Here is an 18,607-nt window from a genome sequence, read left to right as displayed (position 1 = left end):
CACAGCGTTTCCCCAGCTTGGCCTTCGTCTCCAGAGTTGGCTTTAGGGTGATAGAAGCTTCCTTCAGACTGGGGGGCCTTGAAGCTTTGGTGCTAGGAATTCGGTGACCAGCACGGATGATACCCCGTTTCTCTGCATTTGTAGCAATAGTTGTTAACACGACCACGAGATGTACAGAGGAAGGAAAAAGGAGGTTTTATTTTCAGAGTAACACTCTGTGCTTTGGGAAATGTGGTCTTGGGGGAGCTGTAAGCACACGCCCCTCAGGAGGGGAGGAGGCCGCGGCATTACACGTTCCGGGGTTGTTCATCGGGCTCAAGGAATGTCTGAACGTTTACAGGGAAAGTGGGGTTTGTTCATCCGGTTTGTGCAATGTCTGAACACTCACAGGGAAAGTCTAGCACACATGCAGTGAGTTAACCTGTAACATCCGTGTTCGCCTTGGGGCAAGTGTAACATTTGAAATGAGGTGGACTGGGCGTGTCATGTACAAAGGTGAGCTGTTGGGCGCAGACGTTTATGCGCAGCCTCAGTCACAGCCAGGACTGGCTCAGGGTCTGCAGCCTGTGGCAGGAAAGGACACTCATGAGGCCATTCTGTCCAGTCGGGGCTGCCGGCAGGGTCCCAGGGTGGGGCTGTCTGGTCGGCCGGCATCTGGAGTCCACCCAGGTCCAGTGGGCAGCGTTCCTCTAAACCAGGCTTCTGATTGTGGAGGAGACTTCATGCTGGTTAACACACTGTACAGGAGTAATGTTGTGGGGCTTTGGGGTCCACCTTCCCTATGATGCCGGTTACATTTCTCTCCGGACCTCACAGCCACAGAGACTGCACCTCGTCTGACGGCAGGGGGTGCCATGTTGACATAGTAATTTATTGTATTAACCTTTATTACTATTTTAATAACCTTTTTTTTTCTTTTTAAAGAGATAGGGTATTGCTGTGTTACTCAAGCCAGTCTTGAGCTCCTGGCCTCAAGCAATCCTCCCACCTCGGCCTCCCAAAGTGCTGGGCTTATAGACGTGAGCCAGTGCGCCCAGCCTACAGCCATGTTTTTAAAACTCAGCAGTTTAAAAATCCTATTCCTTTTACCCCCTCAAGCAGGCTGGTTGGCCTTGTGCAAACTGGGGTGTCACGATCTTAGCCCCCCTTTTATTTTTCCCTTTGGCCTCAAATTCTGATAAGAACAGCAGTTACAAAATGGGCTTTAGGTGATTCTTCCGTTACTAAAGCCAGAATTCTCAGCAGTTAGAGATGTTTGTCCCCAGGATTCCAGAAAGCTGTTTTGAGTCAAGCCCGTAGCAAATAAGTAAGGAACTAAACTCTTGGTCCTCTGCTTAGTACCAGGGGAATGGGTTAGTTGCTGATACCCTTTGATCTGTGCTCACGTGCTGCATCTCATCACGGGAAGCAGAGTCGCCCTGTGGAATAAAGCCCGGCTCAAGGTGGCGCGTCGAGACGCTTGGGGCTGTCAGTCCCTTATACAGCGGCAGACTTGGAGACTCAGTATCACGTGCAGGAGCCCAGGCAACCGGAGTGCATCCACCTTAGAGACCACATGGACGGTCGGCAAGATGGATGTCCGGGCATATGGCCTTGACAGGCCCACTGCGAGGTGAATTAGGAATTCGTTAGCAAAGAAATCAAACTCGCCTTTGGGTCCCAACTACTTGGAAGGTTGAGGCGGGAGGATTGCTTGAGCCAGAAGGTCAAGGCCGCGATGAGCCATGGTTGTAATACTGTACTCTGGACTGGGTGACACAGCGAGACTCCAAGTCAAAAAACAAAAACAAAAAAAACAAACCTTACTCTTCATAGCAAGAGGGAGAATTTATCAAAGTAACTGAAACAAAATCTTAGATGATGTAATTTCAGTGGCTAAGTGAGCTGTCCAGCCCACGTGGCTGGCTCACAACGCAACAGAGCCAGGTGCTGCTGCAACTGCCCCCCAACCCCGATCGCTTGTGGACATTTTCTGTTTTCCCATATCTCCCTTTTGGATACGTAGCTCGCTACTTTATAGCTAAGCATCAGTAAAACAGGTTGTCTATTTTGAAAAGTAACTATTTTGTCTTTTAAGGACAGAAAATGAAGCAGGTGACAATAGCATGGCAACCTGGTGAATAGATTTAGAGGAATATTTAATACTTGGCACCACTCTGATCCCTTCTTCTCTCATGCTTAGTTACAGCTACCGCCTCCTAGGACAGAACACTTTGAGCTCTGTGAGTAGGAATTAAACATGTTCTAAATCAGAAGTTTTAGTTAAGCAGTATTTTATGTGAATGCCCAGATCCTAAGTGTTCACTGTACTGGTGTGTGGTGTTGAAGAAGGAACGAGGGCTTGGGGCCACGTCTATGGTGCAGCGTCCGGGTTCCCATATGTGAGATGAGGGCCATGAGACACGGCCTGGAAGGTTCAGACTGTGGGATTGAATGGATCTACCCAGTCCTGGAAAGCCTCAAGTCTAACTTGACTTGGGCTGGTTTTAGGGAGATGCTGGCAGCGCTGTCCACACAGGTCACTGGGAGGGGCTCTGGCACCGTCCCCGTCAGGTGTCTCACGATCAGCCCAGCTTGCTCATCTCAGAAGCTGCTGGTCGTGTTCTCGTTCCTGTTGTTCGTTGCGTGTTATTTAGGTTCTGTTCATGTGGGGACCTAGGAAGTTCCACAGTGAGAGGAGAGCCGCTGAGCCGCCTTCCTGCCTGGACGCCAGCCCCACGGAGGACCGTAACTGCTTGAGGTTGGCTTCTGCCCCCGGCCTCACCTGTGGAGGCATTGATGCAGTGGTACTTTCTAAGCTCCTGGGGCACACAGTGCTGTTGTGTGGATCCACAGGCCACTGTGGCGTCCAAGCACGTGCTCCCGGAGGAGAGGACTCTGCGGGCACTGATAGTGGGAGCTGGCTGAGAGTCCAGCGAGTTGAGACTCCCTGTGACGTGCACAGCTGCCATCTGCACAGCCCCTCCTGACGCCAAGATGGTTGTGCGATAAATGCACAAAGCACATCTCCAGCAAAAAGCCGCCGAGTGTCCACATCCAGGATATATCCACCACGGTGGCTTTTTGGTGTTAATACGATGAATGTGAGCAGCAGGTGGTCTGCATTGAGTGTGACTGTGCCACTGCAGTTTTGTTCTCATGTCTTGATGAGCATGAACGGTTCCTGACGAGGGTAGGTAAGGATGCTGTGACCTGAGACTCTGCAGTATTGTAGCTTGAGGAACCAAGGAGTTTTTCTGTCTTGCAAACCTGTCAGGGAGGATGTTCCAGGCTGGTGACTGCTCCATGAGGTATTCAGAGATCCAGGTTTCTTCCCGACCCCTGCTTTGCGTTCCCAGGGACACGGCTGTCCTTGCTGTGGTTGGGAATGGGTGATTGCCATGCTGGCGGGGGAGGCTTAAGGTGAGAGTGGCCCTGATTTACCTAATCTACATAATGACAGGGAGCCTGGGAGTAAAGTGTAGCCATGGCCTGGAGGATGGATGATGGATGTTGGTGAACGACTGGCTGCACTCACCGCACCTGGCCCAGGAATGGAGAAGGATGGCTGAGTATGCCGTTCAACGGTACCTGGTTCTTTCAGATTTGACTTCCTTATGGATTTTCTGCTGTAAAGAGGAGAGAGCCTGTGGTTCTAGGCCAAGCATCTCACTCATCTCATAGCATCTTGTATCCCTCAGCCAACATTTATGTCAAGTTTTAGAAGTCCTATCAAACTGGCAAGCATTTCTCAATTTGGTTTAACCATTGGATTTTATATCTGTGTCTGCATGTCTATTTTACATCTATGTGGTTATTTGGCACTCTGTAGTACCTTTGTAATAGGTTCTATTTGGTGGAAGTTACTTTCAACAAACCCTTGCTGCTACTTGAATTTTCAAGATTGCAAGTAGAAAGGAGAGAATAAAAACCACATCTTCTCTAATTTTAAAATGTGTTGTTTCTCAAATCACACCAGAAGTACAGATATTACAAATTACAAAAGCAGCCAGAATCAAGGTTAAGAGATTTCTGGGCGATTCTGGCTAATCAGCAGTATTTGCTGAGGTGTGTGCAGCAGAGCAACATGCCAAAAGGCCCGGGACGGGGGAGAGTTTGGAGGCCAGGCTGTGACTTCGGAGGTGTGTTGCCTCAGGGAGAGGAGCTAGATGTAGAGAGGATAAATGGCCACAGGTGTGACCACCGCCATCCTTGCCGCCGTACGGAGGCCTTTCTACAGGGGCCTTTGTGAGCTGAGTTAAAAATCGAAATTGAGAGAGTGCAATGCATTCTTAGTTTTTAAAATAAAATGCTAATAGAGAACGTTTTGTTTGTAAGAATGTAAAATGTTACATCTTTGTTTAGAATTTAAGAATAATAATTTGCTTCTGAGATTTTTGTGAGTGAGATTTGAAATCTTAAGTATGGTTTTTTCTTCCATGTTTTATACATATGCACGTATACACATATATGTAAGGTATATAAAAGGAAAATGAGCGTTTCTGTATTCACATTTATATACACTTCCATAATGTGTATACTTCCAGTCACACTTAGGTCTAAGAGACCATGACTTGACTTGATAACCATGAGAGGGTAATCGCGCCTCCCGCGTTCCAGGCCTCACACAGCCCGTGCCAGGTTTTGGAAGCAGGAGTTTGTCTGCAGCCACTTCGGGAAGCATGTGGTTGCCAGGATTGCCTAGAGCTCCAGGCTGTCTCCAGTCCCAGCCTCCCTGGGGTAGAAGCTGCCCTACCAGGGGCCTGGACATGGACGTTAGGGCCTGGAGCCAGGGACCGCTCCTGAAGCGGGGGGCTCCCCTCACGGCTGGGCATGAGAACCGAGGATAGGAGGCGGAACCAGCCTCGGGCCAGTGCACGGCCTCCCTGAAGTGCTTGCGGGAAGCCCCAGCTGCACTTTGCTGACCCCATAGACAGCACCTCACTCTGTGAGATCCCCCTGGCCCACCCCTCAGGTTCCTAAAATGATGAAGGTTTCCTGAGCTGTGAATTTTTAGGTCTAGGCTAAAAAGTCCTGGGACAGGCTCACAGGGTTGTTTATGTAGAAATGATGAGTGTGCTGGTGACTCAGAACAGGCACTGCACCCTCACTCCAGGGTCCTTCGTGCCAGGTGGAAACGAGCGTGTGGGTCACCCAGAGTCCCTGCATCCTCACTCCAGTCACTGCTCTTTGGTTTCTTAATTAAAAGCCTAAAAGCCTTGATAATGAAAATGCATTCTCCCCAGAGAGTCGAGTTTCCGGTTATGGAGGCTCACCTGTAAATGCCGTGCCAGGTCAAATATGCTGAGATCTGGGCCAGGTCCTGCTTCCTGCCCACGGCCAAAGCAGGTACTTCATTTGGGAGGTGACCCAGGGGGATATCTGATGAGGCCTGCCGGTCCCCGAGGGATGAATCCGCTGGCCTTCACACTCTGCTCCGGCCTCCATCAGCTCCTTTCTACCTGCAAACTGCCGGCTTTGACGTTGCCATCATTGGAGATATGTTAGGGACTTAGTATGGGTTGACACCCATAGGACCAGCAGATCGTGGAAAGGTGGGAACCAGGGCTGGGAGGGTGGTGACCACGGCCAAACTGAGAACCGTGGTGGGCTGGGAGGTCCATCTTCTGTCTAAAGTGTTTTTCAAAATATAAAACATAGTGTCTCAGGAGCATGAGAGGGCAGGCCACAGACGGGGAGAACGCATCTGTAAAAGACTCATCTGAGAAAGGCTGTTATCCAAACCGTGCAAGGAACTCTCAAAACTCAACAAGAAAATGAACAACCTGATTAAAAATGGACCAAAGACCTGGACAGATACCCCAACAAAGAAGATACACAGATGGCAAATCTACACGTGGAAACATGACCCGCGTCTTATGTCATAGGGTGAGGCGTCACTGTGCACCCATCGGCCTGGCCAAAACCCGAACTCCGACACTGCCGCGTGCTGGTGGGTGTGTGGGCATCAGGACCCTCACTCATCACTGGGGGAGGTGGGGCAGCTGCTGTAGGAGGCAGTGTGGCGGTTTTCAGTGGAACTAAGCTCTCCGACCACAGGAGCAATCACAGTCCTGGACGTTTACTCGGAGGAGCTGAAAGTTTACTTCCATGCGGAAATGTGCACACAGACGTTGACAGCAGCTTTATAATTGCCAAAACTAGAAAGCAACCAAGATGCCCTTCAGCAGGTGAATGGATAAACTGTGGTATGTCAGATACTGGGATATTATTCAGCACTAAAAAGAACTGGACCCCTAAGCCATGAAGACAAGGAAGGATCTTAAATGCATGTTGCTAAGTGAGACTCCAATCTGGAAAGGCTGCCTGCTGTCTGAGTCCAACCACAGCACAGTCTGGAAAAGGCAAAGCTGTGGAGACAGTCAAACAGTCAGTGGCTGCCAGGGGCTGGGGAAGGGAGAGATCAATGGAAGGAGCATAGGGGATATGGAAGGTGGGAAACAACTCCAGGTGGGGCTTTCATGGGGGATGCATGCCGTTCCACGTCTGTGAAACCCACAGAGTGAGCAGCAGCAGGCCGAGTCCTCGTGTGAGCTGTGGACTGTGGGTGGTGGTGCCGTGTTGATGCGGGTCTGTCGGTCGTAGAGACATGCTGGTCTGGTGAGGGCAGGAGAATGATGGAGGCTGTGCCTGTGCTGGGAAAGGAGATAGGTGAGGACTCTCTGTACTTTCCTCTTGATTTTGCTATGAACCAAAAACTGCTTTTAACAATGTCTATTGAAAAGACAAAAGAGTGCTGGCCAGACAACATCTGTGTGAGGGTGTGGCCTGTGTTCTACATTCAGAATTTCCGTTAGAATACACACATCTAAATTTTTCAAAGTTAAACCTTTGCATTAAGTAACTCGCTACCAAGTTACAGTATCAGCTTGAGCGCTGCCAGGATGGCCAGGATCCTGTATCCTGACAGGCTTCTCCCCTTGCAGGTGCAGTTGACGTCCATGGCCACATCCCAGTAAGCAGCAGGGCTGGAATCAGGAGTCAGGCTTTGCGGGACAGAGAGGAAGTGAGATCTGTAAGCACGTGGCTGAGGGCCGGCAGGGGGGAACCCATGGCAGGGGGCCGGCAGGGATGACTTTTTGATCAGTTTTCCTTATCGCTGAGGCCTTCCTAGACTTGGGGAGTTGGAGTCCCCACTCTCGGGTGCCTCAAAAACCAAAGGCTGCTCGTAATCCTCAAGTTCCAGATGCCTCAGGGGAGGTACCTGGGTTGTTGGGTGCAGTTCCGTTATTTGCTGCTCGGTGGGATTTGCCCACAGCATTTCTGGTTGTTTCTAAGAGCTGATGTTTGAGCTGCTTATAATCACATATGGATGTCGATCTACCAATAAAAGTTAAGAGCAGAATTTTAGTTCAAAGAGTTGTGAAAATGCTCAAGGTCGTGTACTAATGTATACATTACATTTGTGGAAATATCTAAAAGTCCAGGATTTATATTAAACACTTCTCTTGATTTTTGTAATATCTACCTGTCATTTTTCCATTTGATTAATAGATGTCAGAGGGCTTAAATTTTGAGTGCCTGAATTCACTGAAACTAAAACTTCTTACATCAAATGTAATTGAACTGAACATAGCCAACAGTGCATGCTTTTATAAGTACTGATTAAAATATATAGAAAAACACATATCCATGAACATGCAGATGGGGGCAACATGTTAAACCGTGGAAGTAGAATTAGTATTCTTTGTTTTCTGAGAAGACAAATTTTTAAAAAGCTAAGGGGTCTTATAACTTTCTAGTTTCCAACTTATTTACCCTAAAGTGGAAGATTGACAGCAGCAGAAGAGGAGATCCTGGGCCAGTGCAGGCTCTGGGAGCAGCGGGGTGAGTGCTGGAAGGAGCTGGCTGGAGGCAGAGCCAGGGAGGGGCTCAGACAGGCCAGGACGGCCTCAGGGCACGCGGCTCAGTGAGTGAGAAAAGGTTCACATTTCTTGGAGAGCCCTTGACTCTGCCCACGGAAAACCCAAACTCCTTCCAACGGGGATGTGCATCTCATGTAAAAGTTGTTACTCCCAGAAAGAAAGCCAGTGGATGTAGAAATTTTATGTATGCAGAAATAATTTCAAATTTGTTTCTAACCTTATCCTTTTCTTCCCCCATCTTAATGTGTGGTGACTTTCTGCAGGTGACGCACACATCTTAGGAGAGCGCTGTATTTCAGTTGCTGTTGGCTCTGATGTGACTTTGTGGTGTGCGATGTTCTTGTTCTGAGGTTCTGCCCAGAACGTGGCTCCTCCCTGCTGAGCGTTGCTTGTTGAAGGCCCGTGTGGAAACTTTCCCTGTAAGCTCGTTGCCCACAGCAGTCTTGGTTCAGAAATCTTTGGACCTCCTGAGACTCCACACAACCTTCTAAACTTTCTAGCGTGACCTTTTCATTTTACTGTTCCCCACTAACTCAGATGTTTTCCAGAATGTAAGTAATCTGCTGCATGCAGGGCGGGGAGTGCCCTCCGTTGGCTCTGGGGAGAAGCATCGCTGTTTCTCCGGGTGGAGCTTCCCGCCCACCATGGTGTGCTCCAAGACGCAGCAGGGTTCCTTGGCAGAAGTAACCGTCGAAGGCCCGTGTCTCCGTGGCATGGTGGCTGTGGGTATGCGGCCATGCCGGCCCCTCCCCATCAATGGCACCACGGAGAGGAGCAGGGGGAGGTCTGGGATCTGTCTCCAGAGTCACAGCTGTGCTTCCGAGACTGCGTCGTCCGTTTGTAACTAGACATGCAGAGAAAGTGTTGGAGATCAGCAGGAGACGGTGTCTGTCCCTAATGAGCTCAGGCATGCCCTTGAGAGGGTCAGGTTTCTGTGCGGCTGATCTGGACTCAGCCTGGCTGTGGCAGTGCAGGTGACTGCTGGGCTTTGGCAAGGCTGCACCCACTGTCCGTCTGAAATGGCCCCCTTCCCTGGCTCACGGTGCCAACTGGGTGCCCAGGCCTGTGTATGTGTCGGGGAAGGGGTGGGTGGGGGTCCTACTTTATTGCCGTATCCAATGGCACGCGGGGTCAGCACTCAGGAAACATGTGCTGTGTGGGTCAGCGATTGAGTTCAGAAACCTGGAAAATTCAGCAGTGTAGGCTTTGGGCATGACCCGTCCAGCCTTGGGGCTCTTTCTTTCTCTGAATTTCCTTCCATGGCATCCTCCTCATCCCAGGGGCCCCTGTCCCCGTATGGCTGTTGGCAGCTTCACAGGTTCCTCTGCCTCCCCTCCCAGGCCCTGGAGTGGCTGGGACAGCTAGTGGCTGTGCAGACCCCACAGCCAGTAGATCGTGGGTGCCAACGCCTTGGGCCTGGGTTACCTGAGTCAAGGACTCCAGTACATGGCTGAGCTCACCCCGAATGTCTGGATCAGAAGGCCTTGGGTTGCAGAAAGGTGGGAGTTCGATATCGAAGGACAGCCTCCAAAGCAGAAGGGGAAATGGCTGTGCTGGATGGGCAGCTAGAAGAGTCTGTGCACAGCCTGGGACCCAGTGCAGACACAGAGCTGACATGGGCACTGCAGTGACACGGCCACCGTGGAAGTGGGCAAAGTTATAGGCTTCAGATCGATATGGAGGGGCTGGTCTAAAACAATCCTCTGTTTCCTTTAATCCTAGCAACTGCTGGCTTTTGGGGTGGGGGAGTGAGATCTGTGGTGGCCGCGAGGAGAGACAGGGATTTTAATTAAACCCCTCTTTCTGGGAGAGGGGAGTAGCCGTTTCTGTAGGGCGGTGAGCATCGTCATCTCAGGCAGCTCAGGCTGCTGTAACGAAACACCATTGACTGAGCGGCTTATGAACAACAGGAATTTGTTTCTCACAGTTCTAGCGGCTGGAAGGCAGGATCAGGGTGCCGCACGGGTGGATTCTGGTGTGGGCTCCTTCCTGGTTGGCACACACCTGCTCTCTGGCCCTGACACAATGGGAGGGTGAGGGATTTGCTGGGCCCCTTTCTGAGGCACAAATCCCATTCAAGGGTCTCCAGCCTCGGGAACTCATCACCTCCCAAAGACCTCCTGACAGCATCACATTGAGGGTGAGGATTTCAACCTGTGTTTTGGGGGGCAGGCAGTTCGTAATCTTCACCCTCTTTGTGTATTTCTGACTCAACATTGAGTCTGCCTTTGGCTCTCCAGTGAACAGAGCCTGTGTGGACACTGAGCAAGGTCAGAGCTGCAAGCATGTGCACATCGGGGGCAAGGGAGCTGCCAGGGGTGTGAGAAGGGGGTTTCAGCGTCAATCGGAGCTGCTTTCCTGGCAAATGTACTCATACGCTATCCTGGCAACATTTGCTTTTCACGAAGAGTCGATGAGGCAGTGGGGGCAGCAGGCGGTGTTGCCAGAAGCTTGGAACTGATGGGCAGCAGAGAAGGGGCAGAGGCCATGACCTTGGGGTGGTCAGCAGTGCCAGGTGTCTGCCCTCCAGGTCTCAAGTCTGTGATTGTGCAGAGACTGAGCAGACCTGGAAGGTGTCCACATGGTGCCTTTTCTCCTGACATTCTGGGCACCACGAGGAATCATTCCTGTCTTCAGCACTAGCAGGAGACTTTTCCTGAACACCTGCTCCTCTTTGGCGTTGTGGGTGTGAAGGGGTCAGAGTGAGCCTGTCTTCATGGAGCTTTCAGACACCATGGGGATAGTGTGGCACAAGTGTCGGGCTCAGGGGGGACGGAGGCTTTCCCCCAGAAAACAGCTGCCGATTCCAGGATGGTCCTCGACCCCTCCCTCCCTCTGTTCCTCTGCGTCATGTGTGAATTAAGGCTGTTCTATCGTAGCGGGGGTGTCATGTTAACTGGAAGTGTGCTTTTTTACTGGGCAGAAAGGAAATTAATGGTACATTTGCCAAGGACAGCGAGGTTTGATTTGATGAATCCAGTGGGGGAAAGGAGAAGGGGCTTGGCTGTGTGGGGATGTGTGTGATGGGAGCAGAATGGAGCAGCCATGCAGGCTGTTGGGATGGAGGGGCCACGCCCGCATTTCCATGGGGTCCGTCGCTGTTTGTGCCACTAGACCTGAACCTCTGTCTCTACAGTAGTAACGCATCATTCACGTCCCAGCAGGCCAAGTCCTCAGGAAAATGGGGCCAAAAAGTAGAAAACCATGACCGTAGAAGGTAACGGCACATGACTGAGCTTTCTGGGTGGTGCGTCCTTGTGATAAAAACAGTCCTGAGCTGAACACCAGAATGAAAACGAACCGTCCTCCGTGCTGAAGGCGGAAGAGGTGTGCTTGGCTCTCCGCAGTGCCTGCCTGTTTGGGCGGTGATTACTGCAGGTCACACGTGCTGTACAGGAGGAGGGCAGTGAACTCTGGAGCCAGGCTGGCCGGGTGCAAGTCCCAGCTCCATAGCCAGCTCTGTGATCTGGGACAATTCACCTATGTCCTCTGCCTCTCGGTTTCCTCCTCTGTAAAAGGGGGGTAATAGTCGCATCTATCTGAAAGGGCTATGTGAGAATTAAACGACCTTGTAAATGTAAGGGGCTGAGAACAGTATCTGCTCTTGGTGAGCAGAAGGATGACCAAGGAGGTGACCAGCAAAATACCCCTTTCGAAGCCTCAATACTGTTCCATAGTGAGCAAAGACACAGCTCCTCTATGGACGAAGCCATTAATAGTCGATCCTGGCAGGCAGAGTGCAGATTCCTTCGAATCAGAAATTTGAACTCTGGCCAGCGACTGCTGTACTGATTGAGTAAATCTTAGGATTTGTTGTTAATGGTAAAGTCTACAAAAACAGAAACAGTCTGAAGGAGTTTGAGAGGGTGTGGGCTCAGCTGCAATCTCTCCTCCCAAGGCCGTTGGTTAACATCATCTCCAGCCCTGTGGAAAGACAGCAGCAGTGAAGAAAATGTCGGGCAAACATTTGGTGTGTTTGTACCCTTCTCCCAGAAATCCTAAATGCTTTGCATGTTTCAGCTAATAATTCATTGAAATGGATTATGCTGACCATTTTATAACCTACTTCACTGCTCTCCTGTCTAAATCCATCCCTTTGTGACACATTTTTTACACTTGGCTCATTTTTTCAATTGTGTTTGCTGTCTTACTGCCATGTAAAGGATAAACGTGCATGTCTATGTTGATTGGACTGAGACAGCTAATGCTAAATATGTCTCTGTTCCTTGAGGGTTGACTTGTGATGGTGTCATTTAAGTCTCTTACTTTTTCCCCTTGAGTCAGCAAAATATTCCATGTTACTTTGAGCAAAACTTGCTCACTAGTGTTATGGAGGGTATAAAAGCAAATGGAATAAGTTTCCTGCCTTCAGGAGGATTGAAATCTCAAAGTCGGTATGACAGCATGGATGGGAGTCAGCTCAGTTTGCAGCTTTTAAAACATGTTGGAATCTTTCCTCTGCCACTTTTAATGGTGAGACCCTGAGCAAATCCTTTCCACAAGCATCAGGCTCCCCATCTATGACATGGAAGTAAAAATAGCAATCTTGACAAAATTGTGATGACTACAGACGTGTACCTAACCTCTTATTTACCGCCTCCCGATAGAAGATATTGTAACTCATCCCATTTGAGAGCAGGTGGTGATCACCCCATCCTGTGAGATTCAAGTATAATAATTATCTGGAATCCCCCATCTGCAGGCGAGGAAGACCCAGCAGCCCTCACAATGTCTTCTGGAAACTGGATTTTGTTTGAAGGGTGAACTGACTCCAAGTTTCTTCTGTTTTCACGTATTGTCCTTCCTACGTGTCTCCTGGGGTTTTTCCCTACCTCCCAATCTACATTAACCTGATAACAGCCAGCTATGTTTTCTAGAATTCCCCTAAATGGACTCATGCCAAATACTGAATACAGTAGATTGGGAGGGTTCATTAAATCACGATAGAGCATCCTAAAGAAGGAAAGTAGACACCTTTGTTCTTAAAGGGTCTTCAGCCATCCCACCCTGGAGAAGGTTGCTGATTGCTTCTTCTCCTCGGGCAGTCTTGTTACTATGCATCACTTTTTTTTTTTTTTTTTTTCCTGAGATGAAGTCTCTGTCACTCAGGCTGGAGTGCAGTGTCATGATCTTGTCTCACTGCAACCTCCATCTCCTGGGTTCAAGTGATTCTCCTGCCTCAGCCTTCCGAGTAGCTGGACTACAGGTATGTGCCACCACACCCAGCTAATTTTTGTATTTTTGGTAGAGACAGGGTTTCACAATATTGGTCAGACTGGTCTTGAACTCTTGACTTCGTGATCCATCCACGTTGGCTTCCCAAAGTGCTAGGATTACAGGCGTGAGTCACCGCACCCGGCCTGCATCACTTTTTATGCCTCGTCTTCATCCTTACAGCTTCTCCTTCCTAGGGGCCTCAACTCCCAACCCTGGAGTAAGGGTCACAACTGTCCATCTTCATGCAACACAGCTTAGTTCCCCTTCTTCTCCTCCCCACCATGCCCTATGGGCTGCTTTTCTACAACCAGAATGGAGACCCAGGGAGATCTGCTAAACTAAGACAGTTCTCACCCCTGGGAGAAAAATCTACTTCCCAGTTCTCAGTCCTGCTAAACTATTGTTAAGATAAAGAAGGACCATGATAAATCCTATTGGCTAAGAGAAGAAGATTCTCCAGGTTGCCATAGGACAAGAGAGGAAGTGACAGAATCTGCAGCCATTTGGTCGAATATGTGATATGTGAGTCATTCTGAGGAATACGTTAAAATTCTGTAGTCAGATCTTGGAAAATGATATTGCCAGTAGAGGGAAGAATGTAACAAAAAACCCAGGCAGAAAACAAACAAGTGTGTGTGGAGAAGAACAATAATGTGATGTGAATGAAGGGTTCGGTGTCATGAGTGAGAAATGGCTGACCGAAAGTAGGGAGATGCAGAGAGGAAGATACCACGGGAAGACTGAACATCACATTAAGTGATTTAGGTGATTCTGCCTGCAGTGCAAATATTTTGGGCTCTGAAGTGAAGTCATCAAAAGGTTTACGTCTGTAATGGAGGATTGGTCTAGATAGCCTCTCAGATCCCACTCGGCTTTGAGATCCTTGATTCCGGGTCACACCTGCGGGTCTGGAGGGCAGTTCTTCAGGGTCATGAAGGAAGGATTCCAGGAGGCTGGAACATGAAGGACATTCAGGTGACCACATCAAGAGATCAAGTGGGGTAACAAGAGCCTGAACTAGAAGGAATGCAGTGCAAATATGAAGAAGAGGAAATGGGAAACTGACTAGAAACGATAAGTAGAGAAAAAGGGAAACGTGTGATTCCAAGGTTTAGAACAGTATTTGTAAGTTACAGTCCCACAACTTCTTGCAGAAACAGTATCTAAGAGAGTCATTTTAAAAAGAATAGCAAACTTCCAAGTTCCACGGAAAGACATCAGCATCTCTGTGGAGTGAATTGGGGAAAGAGAATGAAGAAGTCTGTTCAACTTTTAGATATACAAAATGTGAATTGAATTGCATGAGTGACACCAACAATGTGAAGATATTTAACAGGAGCTCTTTTTTCCCTTTTTGGCCTGTAGTAGTTAATCCTTCTATCATCATTATCGTCCTTTCTCTAATTTAATGTCTTTGAACCTTTCTTCAAAAATCCACTATGTATAGGTAACATGTTTGTGAGATTATTACTAGACCCTCTAGGAGGTTTCATTAACCCAGTTTTGATAGTTCAGGTAAGTCCTCCACCATTTTTTTTCCAAGTTGTCTTAGCTCTTTTGGGTTCTTTAAATTTCCAGACACATTTTGGAATCTGCTAGTTCATTTCTACTGAAAAAAAATAAAATAAAATCATGCTGGGATTTTGATTGGAATTGCATTAAACCTCTGCTCCACAAGGGCAGAACTGACATCTTAACAATATTGAGCCTGCTGATCCATGAACACAGTATATCACTTCATTTATTTAGTTCTTTAATTTATCTCAGCATCACTGCCTGCTTTACAGTGCATAGATCTTACACATCTTTTGTCAGATTTAGTCTTAATATTACTTTGTAAATTTCCATTTCCAATTATTTCTTTGCCAGTGTATAAAGAGATAAATACTGCTTATGGAAAGTTTGCAAGATACAAGCTAAACCCAAACTCACTTATTAGTAAGTAATTTATTATTAGTAGTTTTAGTGGCTTTTTGTGATTTCAGGAGATTTTCCACACGGGTGATCACGTCACCTGCAGATACAGATAGTTTTAAATCTTATTTTCTAATAAGGGTGCATTTTATGTGTTTTAACTTGCCTTATTGCACTGACTAGACTCCAAAAAAATGCTGAAAAGCAGTGAGAAAAAAGTCATCAGGTGGGATGGTAAATACAGCCCTTGTTCTTCCATTTTGACCTGAAGCACCCAGTGTGATCATTTTCTCATTTGATTTTTGTGAGGACTTTTTGTTTCCTTTATTTTTTTTTAAAAATACACTTTATCTTTTAGGCAGTTTCACGTTCACAGAAAAATTGAGGGAAAGGTGCAGAGAGACCTTCTATATGCCTTCCCTTCCCCCACGTGCACAGCCTCCCCAACTAACAACACTCCTGCCCAGAAGGAGCATTTGTAATAATTGAAGAACCTACGTTGACATATTGTCACCCAGAGTCCACCGTTTACATGAGGGCTCCGTCTTGGTGCTTGTTCTATGGGTTTGAACAAATATGTCATGACATGTATCCACCATGATAGCATCGTACAGAGCAGTTGCACTAAAATCCTAAAAATCTCCGTGTTTCACCTCCTCATCTCTCCCTCTTCCCAACACCTGGGAAGCACGGACATTTTCACTCCATAGTCTGGCCTTTTTCGGGATGTCCTTTAGTTGGAAGCTTACAGTATTTAGTCTTTTCCGAGGGGCCTCTTTTGTGTAGCCGTGCATGTTTAAAGTTCCTACGTGTCTTTTCATGGCTTGACAGCTCACTTCCCTTCAGTGCTAAAGAATATTCCATTGTTTGGATATATCACAGGTTATTTATCCACTCACCTAGTGAAGAACATTTTGGTTTCTTCGTTGCCTCCAAGTTTGAGCAATTATGAATAAAGCTGGAATAAAATGAGCAATTATGATTAAAGCTTCTATAAATGTCCATGTGCAGGTTTTTCTGTGAACACAAGTTTTCAACTCCTTTGGATAAATACCTAAGAGTGCAATTGCTGGAGCACATGTTAAGAGGATATCTCGTGCCCATCAATGATACACTGGATACACAAAATGTGGCACGTATATACCACGGAATACTATGCAACCATAAAAAAGAATGGGTTCCTGTCCTTTACAGGGACATGGATGAAGCTGGAAGCCATCATTCTCAGCAAACTAAAAGGAACAGAAAACCAAACACCACATGCTCTCACTCATAAGTGGCAGTTGAACAATGAGATCACATGGACACGGGGAGGGGAACGACACACACGGGGGCCTGTTGGGGGGTGGGGGCAAGAGGAGGGAGGGCATTAGGACAAATACTTCATGCATGCAGGGCTTAAAACCTAGATGATGGGTTGACAGGTGCAGCAAACCCCCATGGCACATGTATACCTATGTAACACACCTGCATATGTATCTAAGAACTTAAAGGAAAATGTAAAAATAAAAAATAGGGAGTATAGTTTGGTAAGACAATGTGATAATTTTACAAACACAAAACATGTCATACCCACTTCCCCACCTCCCTCAAGTGCTTTCAACAGCATCCTGTTGCTGTTATTAAGAGAATAAAGCATCTACCATCATCTCCCAGCCCCTGCCTGCCTGCCTTCATTCTTGTCTTGTGCCACTTTCTCCCGTGTTTACTTCCTTGCACGTGCCTGTTTCCTGCTGCAAGAGGCATTCCGCACGCACCCCCATCTCTGTTTAGACCGTGGTGTCCCTACACTCCACCCCCCTCAACAAGCAACCTCTACTTCTCTCCAGACTGCAAGGGGATCATACCTTCCAGAATGCATCGGTTTTCTACCTCTCATCCCAAGATACGCCAGATTCTTTTACAGCATAAATTTAGAGAACCCCGCTTCCCTTTCTTTGGTGCGCTTTCCTCAATTCTTCATCAGAAACCCATTAGACTGATTGTCATATTAGTGCCCATTCTCCCCATCAGGCCGCAAGTTCGTGTGAGCAGGGGCCGCAGTCATGTTGGTGAACCACGGTATTCTCAGTGACTATCCATGTGCTTAGAAAGTATTTGCTGAATGGGTAAATGGGTCTGCAGTTCCAACCAAAGCTAGAAGCTTGACTTTGGAAGAATGAAAGTAGATAACATCTCCAAAGCAGACCCCATAGCATGAAAAAAGAAAGGAAGAACGGAGGCAGAGCTGAAGGATGAATATTGGCACAGGAGTAGGTGAGACTTTGATGTAGTTTGAACTACATCAAAATCTTAAGAGTAGCCATTTCAGGATGACAAGAGAACAATATATTGTTTTTGTTCTTTCTTTTCAACATTTGCAAAGTTTTTTGCCTTGAGTATAGTCACTTTTGCAATCAGAGGTTACAGTGCTTGATGGAATGAGGCCATGAAGCACACACACCACCGAGTTTCTAACACAGAGCAATCTGTGAGGAAGGATGGAGACACAGGAAAGGTTCATTTTAAAGCAATGCAGGTGTTTTCTTTATAAAGGCAAAAGACATTTTTTAAAGTGTTTGCATCATACGCAAGTCTGCTAAATTTGGTCAAGAAACAGAGAAAACAGTAACAGAAGAACACTTTAGCCCACAAGGAGACCAGCACACCCAGCTCGAGACCACTCCAGATGAGGAGTGGAGAGTGGTTTCCTCACAGCTGACCCACAGGATCGGGTAACACAAGCAGAAGGGAAACATGGGGACCACAGAGACATCAGACTGTGGACTTCATAGCAAGAGACAGCAACACAAACTAGCGGAGTAATTAAAAACTATGGTAAAAAGAGGTCCACATTCTATTTTAACCTGAAATCAGTGGCACGGGGACCACCACACCACCCTGCAGTTGCCTCCTCCCTCCCCCACACACAGCAGCCTCCTGGGACAACATCCTACTTCCAACTTGCAGTTGCCTCCCGTCCCACCCCCCCACAGTGGCCCCCTACGACAACATCGTACTTCCACCCTGCAGCTGCCTCCCATCCCCAACACACAGCAGCCTCCTGGGACAACTTCCTACTTGCCGGCCACAGCCTGGAGCCCCCAAAGCATGGAGGGGCTTAGCGAGCCACACAGCATTCCCCCTTCACACCTGGGAAGTCAGCCCCTCACTGAAGTGGGTCCTGTGCCCACCAGCTGTGCACGATCAGAGGTGTGAGGTTATGGACCTGGTCACCCACTGTGCAGAGAGGCGTGAGGTCATGGACCTAGTCACCCGTTGTGCACGATCAGAGGTGTGCAAGGTTCCAGACCTGGTCACCCACTATGCACAATCAGAGGTGTGAGGTGATGGACCCGGTCACCCGCTGGGTATGAATAGAGGTGTGGGTGGTTAGTGACCTGGTCACCAGCTCTGCACAATCAGAGCCATGCGAAGTTGCAGACCTGGTCACCAGCTGCACCCAATCAGAAGCTTTTGAGGTTAGGGACCTGGTCACCTGCTGTGCACAGAAGTGTGAGGTTATGGACCTCGTCACCCGCTGTGCATGATCAGAGGTGGGCCAGGTTAGGGACCATGTGCGTGGTGATGGACCTGATCAGCAGCCAAGACACCTGCCGTTTCCAGTGTCA

The 18,607-nt window shown here is 48.2% G+C and overlaps 1 protein-coding gene across 6 annotated transcripts in view; it reads right to left on the bottom strand.

Annotated features, from left to right (window-relative positions):
• Positions 1-5,255: 5,255 nt before the first annotated feature.
• Positions 5,256-18,607, bottom strand: part of LOC144334890 (uncharacterized) — a 140,434-nt gene continuing 127,082 nt past the window's right edge. For 2 of the 6 annotated variants that reach the window (XR_013405142.1, XM_077966737.1), the window contains 2 exons: positions 8,083-11,789; positions 6,700-7,320 (listed from right to left, as the gene is read on the bottom strand). Coding sequence is in view for 1 of the 6 variants with exons in the window: in XM_077966737.1 (XP_077822863.1) it covers positions 11,740-11,789 (50 nt within the window). In the remaining 5 variants the exon portion in view is untranslated. Of the gene's footprint in view, positions 5,611-6,699; positions 7,321-8,082; positions 11,790-15,308; positions 15,955-18,607 lie in introns of those variants that run through there. The other 4 variants (XR_013405138.1, XR_013405141.1, XR_013405139.1 and 1 more) reach the window with 4 other exon arrangements.

Source organism: Macaca mulatta, chromosome 15 (assembly GCF_049350105.2).
Source record: "Macaca mulatta isolate MMU2019108-1 chromosome 15, T2T-MMU8v2.0, whole genome shotgun sequence".
NCBI lineage: Eukaryota > Metazoa > Chordata > Mammalia > Primates > Cercopithecidae > Macaca > Macaca mulatta.
This window is presented reverse-complemented; position numbering and strand designations above follow the sequence as displayed.